Source organism: Cydia splendana, chromosome 5 (assembly GCF_910591565.1).
Source record: "Cydia splendana chromosome 5, ilCydSple1.2, whole genome shotgun sequence".
Classification (NCBI taxonomy): Eukaryota; Metazoa; Arthropoda; class Insecta; order Lepidoptera; family Tortricidae; genus Cydia; species Cydia splendana.
The window spans coordinates 22,304,089-22,317,864 of NC_085964.1; the positions used below are offsets into that span (position 1 = coordinate 22,304,089).

Genomic DNA, 13,776 nt, shown 5'->3' on the forward strand with positions numbered 1-13,776 from the left:
AGGGTTAACATTTAAAAAAACACAAACACTCCTTTAAATGGGAACTAAGTCGTTACATAATACAGATAGCAATAATAGAACGATACCATGTCTGGCGAACGCAATATGACATTACATGCTCCAGATATTACCGATAAGGCGTGTGTGAGAAATGGGTTAAGTTTACTGCTAAACATACAGTTATTTAATATTTAAAATTGGATAATATTGATCATAAATCATAAGCAATAGGTAGTTACATAATATAGTGAAATACATTAAGTGAAACCTGTGTCGAAATGTCGGTAAATAAAGGTAATAAAATACGCGATAGACCCGTCTATAAATGCGAGTTAATATGTGTTCATAACGCGAAAGTTTTAAATATTATATATACATTAAGTTTACAAGAATTATACAGTGTTATGAATGTTATGATATTTTGTTTGTGTGTGTGTTAAATCTTAAAAGCTAGATTAGAACCGCTAGAGACTAGTTCTTGTATAAATTAGTTAGAAACGCAATTATACAATTATATTAAAGCGGAAGTAATAATAAATAAACAAAACTAGTTAAAATGACGATTATCGCAATCGTACTGCGGCTCAGTAAAGTCATTAATGTTGGCTACGGACTTATTAGAAATGTCGTCTTTATTTCAATTCCCATAAGATTCAAAGTCAAAACCCACTGAAATAATATAATATGTCATCTCTTGTTAATGTGGTTACATAATGGGTAATTTGGCGACTATTGGCAGCCGGAAGCTTTATCTAATTATCTAATTAACCTACTTCGATATAATTTGCATACAATGACAATAGCTTCTGGTTATAATTGCGAGGGCTCTATTGTTACATTTGTTACTGCTTTCTTACTAAAGCGTAAGTACCTACTGTCATTATATACGGTCACATCTCCCAAAAAAAACCGGACAAGTGCGAGTCGGACTCGCCCACCCAGGGTTCATTACTTTCTAGTATTTGTTGTTATAGCGGCAACAGAAATACATCATCTGTGAAAATTTCAACTGTCTAGCTATCACGGTTCATGAGATACAGCCTGGTGACAGAGAGACGGACAGACGGACAGTGCAGTCTTAGTAATAGGGTCCCGTTTTTACCCTTTGGGTACGGAACCCTAATAACTTACCTACTCGCTGATGATTTTTATTTATAGAAGCTTATACACAACGCTTAAGGTCTGTGCACACCGGACGCGTGTTGAGCACGTTCGCGTTGTATACAGATCCTTACGAGAGACGGCACCCCGTTTGCGTGACGTGTGCGTACACGGCTCCTATATTTTAGCGCACACGCACGTACACGTCTACACACACGCAGCCGGTGTGCTCTGGTCTTGATTAGGCGTTTATAACTATACATCGAGATATAATAGACAGCTTTTCAGTCGAGTATCTTGTTTAGACCACAAAGTTGCTGAGTGGCCTAAGAAAGGTTCTAGATTGAAAAGCTTGATTAAGTATATATATAACTATTGTATACAATACTTTTTTTACGAGTCAACTAAAAGTTTCTACTATAAAACCTAAATAATTAAACAAAATTAGGTAAGTATACCACAGTAGATAAAAAGACAGTACTAAAAACATCAACGCACTTCTTATTCATTAAATAGAAACGCGTTGATGATGTCTTTTGTTCTATTCTTTAGTTTGTTCCTCTTGACTGCGGGGACACGTGATTGGTCAAATTACAGTTGACTAAGAAAGCGTTTCGTTAGAAGTCATTATAGTTGAGTCGGGAGCCCATAGTGAAAAGTATGCGATTACAGTTATGTATAAGATCTTAATTTAAACATTAAAGTCGACGAGTAGAAAAAAGTGTAAGTACTCACTCAAGGCACCGATGCAGAAAGTGTAAGAAGGCCGGGTCGTCCGTCCTCACGGCGGCCGCCAGCGTGCGCGAGCCGGGCCGCCGCTTGCGCCCCTTCGAGTTCGTCACCGAGCGCGGCGCGCCTTTTGAGTCTGCAAGATAATTCACGGTGACTGGGTTAGAAAGGGCTTATGTGTGTCATATTGCTTTTTGATAGGTACAAACAGCAACACTCTTAACTGTACATCGGTGGACCTTATTACAAAAGGCATAAGGCCCAGCGATGGACAGTTAAGAGTGCGGGCGATGGTATACCCCAAGACAGTCAATTTGGCAATGGAAACTCTTAAAATAATAATAAATAATAAATAATAATAAATATTATAGGACATTTTTACACAAATTGACTAAGCCCCACGGTAAGCTCAAGAAGGCTTGTGGTGTGGGTACTCAGACAACGATATATATAATATATAAATACTTAAATACATAGAAATATTTAAACAACCATGACTCAGGAACAAATATCTGTATCATCATACAAATAAATGCCATTACCAGGATTCGAACCCGGGACCATCGGCTTCATAGGCAGGGTCACTACCCACAAGGCCGGACGGTCGTCAAAATAAACCGGTCGGTAAAATGGGGTTACGAGTAAACCTAATTGCTTTGAATGTGGCCTCTGTATTTAAGCCATATGGCGTGGTGTTTTTAGGGTTCCGTACGTCAAAAGGAAAAAACGGAACCCTTATAAGATCACTCGTGCGTCTGTCTGTCTGTCCGTCTGTCACAGCCTATTTTCTTGGAAACTACCGGACCAATTAAGTTGAAATTTGGTACACATATGTAAATTAGTGACCCAAAGATGCACTTCTTTTTATAATTTTAAAATACGTAGGTTCGAAGTTATTTAAGAAAACAGCTAAATAATGACCATTCCCCCTTTATCTCCGAAACCACTGGGTCTAAATTTTGAAAAAAATACACAAAATAGTTCTTTACCTGTAGATGACAGGAAAACCTATTAGAAATGTGCAGTCAAGCATGAGTCGGACTTATGTACGGAACCCTAGAAACGCGAGTCCGACTCGCACTTGGCCGGTTTTTTTGTTACTGTATTCGTTCTTAAAATAACATCATATGAGGCAACTAAGTCAAGAACAGTCGTCTCCTAGTATCATAGAGTAGGTCTGGTGGCGAAGGGTTCAGAAGTTCCATGATGCAGGCCAGCTGCACCCCCCAACAGGGGGTAGACTGTAATACTCACCAAAGAACAGTCGTTTCCTGGTGGCGTGGATAAGTAGGTCTGGTGGCGGGGAGCCCAGCAGTTCCATGATGCAGGCCAGCTGCACCCCCCAACAGGGGGTAGACTGTAATACTCACCAAAGAACAGTCGTTTCCTGGTGGCGTGAATGAGTAGGTCTGGAGGTGGAGGGCCCAGCAGTTCCATGATGCAGGCCAGCTGTTCCGCCTCGTTCTCACCAGGGAAGAGGGGATAGCCAGTATGCAGCTCCGCTAAGATGCAGCCTGGAATGAGATTAATGGTTTTAAGTTTTAAACCCATGTTATTAAAAAAAAAATTGTTGTCTGTAATGTCGGTTTACGGACGATAATTTTGCGTGATAACGTCATAAGGAAACGTGGCCGTAACGTTACCATGGAGAGCTGTCCACAACATTACCATGGAGATCCGTCCACAACGTGACACTTTTTCGTGCATGCTACCGGTGTTCATCGATTTATAAGACGTTATCACGTCAAAACACGTTAAATACATGGTGGTAATATCCACCTAAATTGGGTAAGCTTCAAGCTTCGATAGCTTAGTTGGTCTAGCGGTGGCCCGATGTCTCACAGTCCTATTCGATCTGTTTCCAATATGATACGGATCTATCAGTGTCAAAAGTGATATTTCTTCAACCAAAAACATCACTTTTGACACTGACAGCAGATCAGTATCATATTGGAAACAGTTCGAATAACTAAAACTCGAATTGGCCTGTCAGACGCGTCACTTTGAATCGGCCGACACGTAGTGTATGTTTTTTTTCATTTATTTCATAGATACATAACATTATTAGATAAGTAATCAGAAATTATTAAATAAACCGCAGTGATTTTTTATTTCATTATTTATTATTTAGAATTACTGACAATTATACCCTATATGTATCCGCCTATCTCACGATCTAATATTGAATTTAGGTATTAACTTTAAAAGTAATCGAGAGGCAATAAAACATCGATACCTATTAGAATGTCTGCTCAACAGTAATTACACAACAGATGTCCATTTATGTAAGCACCAGTTGTTTATCTAGAATCTACACTCCACAACAGAATTGATGTAGTGTTATGTAGTACGTCGCTATACTGTGAAACGAATTAGCACCGTCTAAAAGCTATATTGTCATTCTCTTATTTATCGTTTTTATTTAGGTATCGCTGCGAGTATTGATTTTAATTAAAGATTTATCGACAATGCAAAATTTCTATCTACTGAAATTTCATTATCTGCCTCTCAATCGCAACCTTACCATGTATTTATCCTATCAAGTCTAAAACAAATTCGTGCATGCTGGAATTCTATTTAATAATAAAAATAAAAATTCACGTTCTGGGTCCAATATATTAAAAAAAACCGGTCAAGTGCGAGTAGGACTCGCGTTCCAAGCGTTCCGCACATTACTCATTTTTAACAATGTATTTTTTTATGTGGAACGTGTGTCTTAAAAAAATGCGTAGGGGTCGGATCAAAACTAAGTAATTAAGTCCGACTCACGCTTGACTGCACATTTCTAATAGGTTTTCCTGTCATCTATAGGTAAAGAACTTTTATGTGTATTTTTTTCAAAATTTTAGACCCAGTAGTTTCGGAGATAAAGGGGGGGGGGGGAATGGTCGGACAGACAGATAGACAGACGCACGAGTGATCCTATAAGGGTTCCGTTTTTTCCTTTTGGGGTACGGAACCCTAAAAATGGTATCTTCTGTGGACAAAACAATAAAATATGATCCAGGTATAACATGTGTATGAGCATGCTGGAACCGCAAACCAATTGGTTCATTCATTTATCTATTTTCTATTTATGATTTTAGGTTGCGCCATATAGTTTGTCTGTCAAACTTGGGCGCAAGAGTTTTTAAAACTTTATCAACAATTATTGTTGATAAAGATACTGTAGCAACACAGATAACGACAAGATGTCTCATATCATATTATAGGAAGCAAGGATCCCGCCGCCTTTCTCTCAGCTTTCTACCAATTCGGTTGCGTAAGCGACTGGTTGACATTACGGATGGCATCACGTATTGGTTCGTCATTTTATACGTAGTCAATGGGATTACATTTCTTTTAGTGTAATCATGTAATTACTTCGACGGGCAAAGAATGCATTGATAGCTTGCAACTAGAGGTTTAGAATTTTGAATAGACAGGGTCGAACCCGTCGAACTATATGAGAATATGAGTAAGTGTAAGTACTTAATATACATTTAGCCAGGGGTCGGAAACCGGTATTTGCTCCATACAAAAATACCGGTATTATTACGTTCTTTTTCGTTCTTTGGTTTATTATTTCATTTTAATGGGACAACCTAATAATACAAAGTTGTTACCTAAATCAAAGACATATGTAACTCCGTATAAGATGAATAAAGTCTAAGGAAAAAACGTGCCTCGGAAGTCAAGAAAAAGTCATTCTCGGACAGATGGCGCATACACCTTTGGCCTATCCTCGGCTAGATGGCGTGACGACACCGTTTCATATTTAACAACTTTAATACATAGGTATCAGTGAATGAACATGGGTCAAAATGATATAAAAATAATAAAATCATTTATCCATATATATTAATTTTTTGATAGTTTTATACGTTTTCATTTTGAGTTTTGGTTGTGTGTCGATAGATGGCAGTAAGTTTACTGTGACTACAAAATTTACTATGACAGGACCCCTCTATACTATCTATTCTCATTGCCTAAATATATGGTTCTGTCCTACGTAAAGAACATAAAATAATTCAAAATATTGGGCTATTTCGGGGTTTTTAAAAAATACCGGTTCCGAGCCCTGCATTTAGCAGTTACTATTTTTATATCAACTTCTTAGATATTTGATTAGAGTTGAGGTAAATGATCAAGTAATATGCCTACTTGAATAAGCTATTTTTTATCTTATCTTATCTTATCTTTCAATCAATCAATCAATCAATCAATCAATCACTTTATTTGCAATAAAACATACTTTAAGTATCTATTACACACACAGATGATACCTGCAGATATATTCTGAGTATTTATTGCACAAAAGTAAAGTAGTGAATGAACGAATGAGTGAATGGGATTTAGGTTTAATTGCATTTGGTTGTTGAACCAGCGGTAGATAAAGAAAAGGAATACTCATTTCAATGTATAGGTGTCGTTGACCTCAACTGTAGTGTCCATACCTATACTAACAGATCTAGGAGCATTGAATGAATGAATGAAAATCTTTATTTCAGGCAACTAGTGGCCCATATATAAATACTTTAAAACTAGCATACATTATTATAAAAATAACTAAACACTAGAAATCACATAATGGTTGCGATGCATTACGCAACCCCGCAGTGTCAGGGAGCCAGCCGCGGAACCGGCGAAACTTGACACCCTTCAACCAAAACTCCTCCTTGGTGAACGCTATACTTTCTGTCGGATCGCTCACCACAAACATAACATTGATATACACGGTGGCTAAAAAATAACTGCATTCCCGTTGCCAGGGAGGTTTTGGGATTATACTGAGCAACTTTTACTATGGGAACAACACTGAATTCGCGAAAAAAAATCCCCTCCCATAGAAAATGGACCAGCCTTTTCGCGATTTCGGGGTTGGTCCCATAGTAAAAGTAGCTCAGTATAATCCCAAAACTCCTGGCAACTTGAATGCAGTTATTTTTTAGCCACCCTGTACCTATAGTAGGCAATAATATATGTAGAAGAATAATATCTCACCCATGCTCCACATATCAATAGCCGCCCCATATTGCAGCCCTAGTATCACTTCGGGGCTGCGGTAGAACCGCGACTGTATGTACGTGTACACGCGCGCATGCGTGTAACACGAGCTGCCGAAGTCTATCACTTTGATGGACGAGCTGCCTCGCGCTTTTAGGAGGATGTTTTCCTGAAAAACAAAGTTTGGTATTAAATGGTCTTATTAAAGGAGCCGTGTGCATTAAAGTTTGCTACCCTGTGGCCTAAATCTAATACTTAAACCTTAAATTGCTACTTCACGCCACTAAACAGATTTTTCCCACTACCTACAGTCTACGCCCGCATCCTTGTGAAGTGTGTAGAATTCTCCATATAAAGTCGCTAATTTTTGGTTTGGTTGTGAGTGTTAATTTGTTTAATATTAGGGCTTTGTAAGTTCTGCAAAGAAACCCGTTTCATAATATCAGGAGACAATAGTCAGTAACAATATCGAGACGATTAAGGTTACATTACTATTAGGTAAGTGACTAATTAAACGTTCAAATCGCGACAGAAATGCGGTAACAATAAGTAGTAAAGCAATTTATCAAGGACATAGCGTCCGCATCAAGACGAAGTAACACTGCAATAGCAACACTGCTACAGTTACCATCCGAATGTAACCTTAAGTTTTCTTACAGCTAAGATCTTGATCATCAAAAAATCCTCTTGCACTTCAACTTAGTTCACACGAATACCGGTTTTTGTTTTCGTTTTGATGCAATGATAGTCGTGCGTAATTCTTACCGGTTTTAGATCGCAGTGTATGATGTTCTCCGCTTCCAGCAGCCTCAAACACCTGAGCAACGAACTCGCGAACCGTCGGATCAGGCTCAAGCTGAAGCCTTGGTAGTTGTTCTTCTTTATCAGCTCGTACAGGTTGATGCTGCAACGAGAAGATTTCAATAAATACCGTGAAACGTCACCTGATGGAAAATCAGCGCTGGACAAGAGGTCAGAAGGCACCACGCCACTAACCCGAAGTTAAGCGGTTAAACCGTTAACCCCGTGTCAAATTGTACTGGTAACCATGGTAACTCCAGCATTGCAAGGATGCGATGTCCGAGCTGGGACAATATGTTAGGAGGGCCGAAGTTGACATAGCACTGCTGCAAGAACCTTATGCATGGAAAAATCGGGTGGCAGGCCTGGGACATCTTGGGGGAGCTCTCTACTACGAAGGGAATGGTGAGCTGCCTCCTAGAGCATGCATTTATGTGAGCAACAAAATAAGAAACATGGGTTGTGTCATGACCTTATGTTACAGAGACCTTGTTGTGGTGGAGACCTACTTCATGAAAGAAGATGGCAAGAGATACAAGGTGGCGCTAGCGTCCTGCTATTTGCCGGGCGATGGAGTGGCACCCACGAAGGAACTAGAAGAAACGGTACTGTGGTACAGAGGTAAGGGGATTCCACTGATTGTTGGTTGCGATGCTGGCTGCGACACCAACGAAAGGGGCGAATCATTGATAGAATTCATAATTAGCAATGACCTAGAAATTATGAACATAGGTAATACACCAACGTTTGTAACGAGAGCCAGGAAAAAAGTGCTTGACATTACCATGGCAACGAAAGAGGTGAGCGACAAGGTAAAGGGCTGGAGGGTGGATGTGGAGGACAGCATGTCTGACCACCGCAGATTACTCTACAGCATCGATAGTCGCGTAGAGAAGATGAAGGTAAGAAATCCACGTAAAACCGACTGGACGAAGTACGAAGAGGAGCTAAGGGAATTGGCTGTCTCGGGAGTCAGGTATGAGAATGTGAATGACCTAGAAAATGGGGCTCGCAGACTGAAAGAGATCATATTAGGAGCATACCACAAGGCCTGCCCGGAGAAGCTGATACAAACAGGCAAAGGGCAGCCATGGTGGAACAGAGAACTACAAAAGGTAAGGAAGAAAGTGCGAAGGGCAATGAGAGTGGCGACAAAGAGGGACGACTCTCAGAGCTGGGACACGTACAGAGAGGTCAGGAATAAGTACACCAGACTAAGAGAGAAAGCTAGACTAGAGGGCTGGAGGAGGTTCACGGGAGATTTAAACAGCTATTCAGAGGGGGCACGAGTAGTGAAACTGCTGGCAGGGGATCGATCGTGCCAACTGGGTAGTCTGAGAGTAAATGGAGACTTAGTTACGGAACCAGAGGAGATATTAAGCGTCATGCTGAAATCACACTTTCCGGACTGCAAAGAGATGACAGAAATGGAGAAGCAGGAAGGTCAGGAGGAGTCAGACTGGGCAGCGGCATTGGAGGTGGTGGAGGAGGAGAGGGTAGAATGGGCGATCTGCTCCTTTGCGCCCTTCAAGGCTGCGGGCCCTGACGGAGTCCTGCCGGCACTACTGCAGAAAGGATATAGATACATAAAAGAGGACTTAGTGGAATTATACAGGGCAAGTATTGCACTAAAATACATTCCAAGGGTGTGGAGAGAGGTGAGGGCGGTCTTCCTACCGAAACCGGGTAAGAAATCATACCAAGAAGCGAAGTCATTCAGAAGCATAAGTCTGTCGTCGTTCGTACTAAAGACTTTAGAGAAAGTGATAGACAAACATATAAGAGAAAATGTGGAAAGCAGTGGAGACCCGCTACATGGGAATCAACATGCTTACATGGCAGGAAAGTCAACGGAGACAGCCCTACACAACCTAACTTTAAGGGTGGAAAGGGCACTAGAAACGAAACAGTACGCACTAGGCTGCTTCTTTGACGTTGAGGGGGCTTTTGACAAAGCAAGAGGCCGTAGAAGAAAGTCTGAAGAGAGAGGGCATCCGACCGACAATAGCGCAATGGATAGGGAGAATACTAAAAGGTACATCCATTACGGCGGAGCTGGGAGGAGTAACAAAGACGATTAGTCCAAGAAGAGGGTTCCCACAAGGGGGATGCCTGTCCCCCCTGATGTGGTGCCTACTTCTGGACTCAATGGTAAAAGAGCTCAACAGAGGAGGCATGTACATGCAGGCTTACTCTGATGATGGAGTGCTGCTAGTGAGAGGAATGGTTCTCACCGTGATAAGAGATATAATGATAAGAGGTCTCAGACAGGTACTGAGGTGGTGCAGAGAGAGAGGGTTGGATCTCAATCCATCGAAAACGAAACTAGTGCTATTCACTAATAGAAGAATAAAGGAGATGAAACCCATAAAGATACAAGGAATAGAACTAGACATGGTGGAGGAATTGAAATATCTGGGCGTTACTTTAGACAGTAAACTCAGGTACAAAACTCACATCAAGGAGCAGACGGCTAAAGCTATAAGAACATTGTTCCAATGCAAAAGGGCAGTAGGAAAGAACTGGGGACTGAAGCCAGGAATGATCCACTGGATCTACAAGGCGATAATACTACCCAGGGTGCTATATGGAGCAGTGACATGGTGGCATAGAGCACATATTAAAGAAAACCAAAGAGAACTAACCAAAGTCCAGAGATTAGCGTGCCTCATGATGACGGGGGCTATGAGAACGACCCCGACACACGCAATGGAGGTAATGCTAGGCTTGAAGCCACTCTGGATTGAGGTGGAGAAAAGAGCCACAGAACAGTGGTATAGAATGAAAGCATGCAAGGAATGGAGAGGAAGCTGCGTGGACAAGAGACACGCGCTGATACAAAGAGAGGCACAATCAAAACTTGAAATGTTGATGGCTAATAATGACCTTATAAAGAGGCAGGAGATTTTTGACAAGAAATATAGAATACACATAGGAGAAAGAGACAACTGGAAGGTGGAAGTCGGACACCCGACGACCATCTGCTTTACGGATGGCTCAAGAAGAAGCTCGACGAAATTAGCAGGAGCGGGCATAGTGATCCCCAAACTGGGAGAGAAAGTATCAGTACCACTGGGCAGATATGCTAGCGTGTTCCAAGCCGAGGTATGTGCTATAACACGCTGCGCAAGCATAATCAAAAAGAGCGCAAAACAAGAGGGAGCTGTTGTAATATATACAGACAGCCAGGCAGCACTAAAGGCACTAAAGAAAATATCAGTTACCTCCTCGCTCGTGAGAGAATGCCGAGAGGAACTCAACTTGATAGGCAAGCAAAGAAGTGTCACGGTGGCATGGGTACCAGGACACCAGAGAGTAACGGGAAACGAGAAAGCAGACGAGCTGGCGAGGATAGGGGCGGAGACGGAATACATAGGTCCGGAACCGGCTCTGCCTATGTCAGCTGATGTCACGAAGGGAGTCATAGAGAAGGTAAAAGAGATGGAAGCACAGAGAGAATGGGAAGAAGAGACTGGATGCAGACAGTCGAAGATGATGATCAAAGGTATAGACCACAGGAGAACCAGGTATCTTTTGAAACTAGGTAAGAGCAGTCTGAGACTACTGACAGGTATCATTACAGGTCACAATACTCTCAACAGACACCTTAAGATAATGGAAATCAGTAGAGACGCCTCCTGTCCACATTGTGGAAAGGAGGAGACCAGCTTACACTTACTAGCAGAATGTACTATGTACGCGGCACCGCGATATAATACATTCGGTAGAGACACACTAGAAGAAAACGAACTAAAGGACGTCGAACTCAAAGATGTCCTTCTGTTCTGCAGGAAAACAAGAAGATTTGAGGAGAATAGTGTGGGAATGCCGCCGGGACAGTAACCTGCAGCTCCAACTCCAGGGAACTGGGCTGAATGAACGCGACAAGCGATCGACAGCCCGCCTGCTTCCGGCCGGGCGTCCCTACACTACATCTACTACATCTACATCTACATGGTAACTCCAGGTTTAACCGGTTAACACAGGGTAAGTGGGATGGTGCAAGTGGCGCTAGGTACCATATGTCTATTGAGGGTAATTTGGTGGTTGTTAAATGTATCATTTGTTTATGTTTTTTCTGTCTTGTGTTATGGTGTCACAAATAAATAAATGAGAATCAAATAGAAACCGTCCTATCTGGCCTGGACGGTAAACTTGCACTTCTATTTAGGATATTAATGCGAGCTTTGGTTTACTAAGTACCTACCCAATTACCCATTTAAGAACTACATACATGTTTGACGTAGGTATGGCGACATTTAGCGTTAAGAAAGGCATTGCACATTCTTAATTTATTAGATACTTACAATATATATACAGTGGTACTACTAAACTAAATTAATAACTAGCTTAAATCTAAAATAGGCCCTTGAGGCATTGTACCAAGGATGCTGGCGGCATTTCCTCGCTGTATCGCAATGCTGATACGTTGTGCGAGGTAGCCGCCAGCTCTTCGGTCACCAGTTACGTCAACCAGACGCTTCGCGATTTCTGCGAACAACTTATGCGCGCTGGGACCCCATGGACCTAGAGTTTCAACTCCAAATGGTACAAAATGGTACTCTCTACCGAGGCTCTTATATTAGATACTTAGTTATTAGATGGTCGACCGAAACTTTCTGCTGAAGGAAAGGTATTTTGTTTCCCTGTCACTCTTAGCACCAGGATAGCAGAAAGTGTCGTAATCCATTTTGTTAACCATTCTTCTCCTAAAAATCTGCAACACTTACCTCATCAACTCAAAACTGATGCACAAGTGGTTCCTAAAGTAAAAGTAGTCGAGCATGTGTATGACATTGTGCGCCTGGTCCTTGTCTTTCAACCTCAAATGATCCAACACCCTCACTTCCACTAGGGCCTGAAACAACATACAGTTTTGTAAATCAGCGGCAGTATAACCGGCAGAGATATGGAGGTTAAAGTTTGGTCAAGTCTTATAACAATATTTTTGAGTGCCATTGAAATCGCACTGTTTTGGCAGTTATATTTCGGCACTGCCATCTTCATGAAGTAGTTATAATTTAAATTACCATGGCTTAAAGTTGTATATTTTTTAATGTGGATCCTAATCATGTACTCGTCAAAATAACTAAATTACTAGTCTATACACGCACACCACCGCTCTTTTAACATTTATACTCGCCCTTGCCTCTTGACCTGACCTCTCGGTCAGATAGTCCCTGCCCGAAAGCAATGTGAACCTGGTGGTGGAATCTCTTCTTGTTGCGTATGATCTTGATGGCGACCTGCCCCCCTGTCCGGTGGTCGAGGGCCCTGATCACCTGATCGAACGACCCCTTGCCGATCACCTCTAGACAGTAGATAGGATTGTACCTGGTGGTGGAATCTCTTCTTGTTGCGTATGATCTTGATGGCGACCTGCCCCCTGTCCGGTGGTCGAGGGCCCTGATCACCTGACCGAACGACCCCTTGCCGATCACCTCCAGAATTAGAGTAGACAGGATTGTACCTGGTGGTGAAACCTCTTCTTGTTCCGTATGATCTTGATGGCGACCTGCCCCCCTGTCCGATGGTCGAGGGCCCGGATTACCTGCCCGAACGACCCCTCGCCGATCACCTCTAGACAGTAGATAGGATTGTACCTGGTGGTGGAACCTCTTCTTGTTGCGTATGATCTTGATGGCGACCTGCCCCCCTGTCCGGTGGTCGAGGGCCCTGATCACCTGACCGAACGACCCCTTGCCGATCACCTCCAGGATTTCGTAGCGGTACGCCACGTGGTCGTGGATTTGCTGGAAATGTAAGTTGTCAAATTAATTCGGAGATAAGTTTTATTAAGTATTTGACAAGTACACATTTTTTTATTAAAGGTAGGTATTTATTTATTATTCATTTATGGCCATGTTCGGCCTAATTTTCGCTTTATTTAGTATTAAATACTACTGAAATTACATATATATATCATGAACAAAGCAAAGTAGGTAAATGAATTTCTTCTAGTTTTTTCAATAAAAAACTTTTTGGGTTACAATGTCCATTTCGTAAAGCAGGATATTTTATTAATTAGTCTTGACATTTTATACAAACATCCGTTATACAATACATGAAGTAGGTACTAGCCGCCACTTAGAACAGTCTAGTATACCTACCTTATTCGAAGGAAATCCCTAAACCGCTGAACCGAAAGTTGTGGAAACT

General features: G+C 41.7%; 1 protein-coding gene across 3 annotated transcripts in view; it reads right to left on the minus strand.

Annotated features, from left to right (window-relative positions):
• Positions 1–13,776, minus strand: part of LOC134790947 (dual specificity tyrosine-phosphorylation-regulated kinase 2) — a 93,836-nt gene that overhangs the window by 23,502 nt on the left and 56,558 nt on the right. For 2 of the 3 annotated variants that reach the window (XM_063761969.1, XM_063761971.1), the window contains exons 4-9: positions 13,221–13,370; positions 12,348–12,475; positions 7,582–7,720; positions 6,814–6,985; positions 3,201–3,344; positions 1,837–1,966 (exon numbers count right to left, since the gene is read on the minus strand). In XM_063761969.1, the coding sequence (XP_063618039.1) occupies positions 1,837–1,966; positions 3,201–3,344; positions 6,814–6,985; positions 7,582–7,720; positions 12,348–12,475; positions 13,221–13,370 (863 nt within the window). Of the gene's footprint in view, positions 1–1,836; positions 1,967–3,200; positions 3,345–6,813; positions 6,986–7,581; positions 7,721–12,347; positions 12,476–12,951; positions 12,965–13,220; positions 13,371–13,776 lie in introns of all 3 variants that reach the window. The other variant, XM_063761970.1, reaches the window with a different exon arrangement.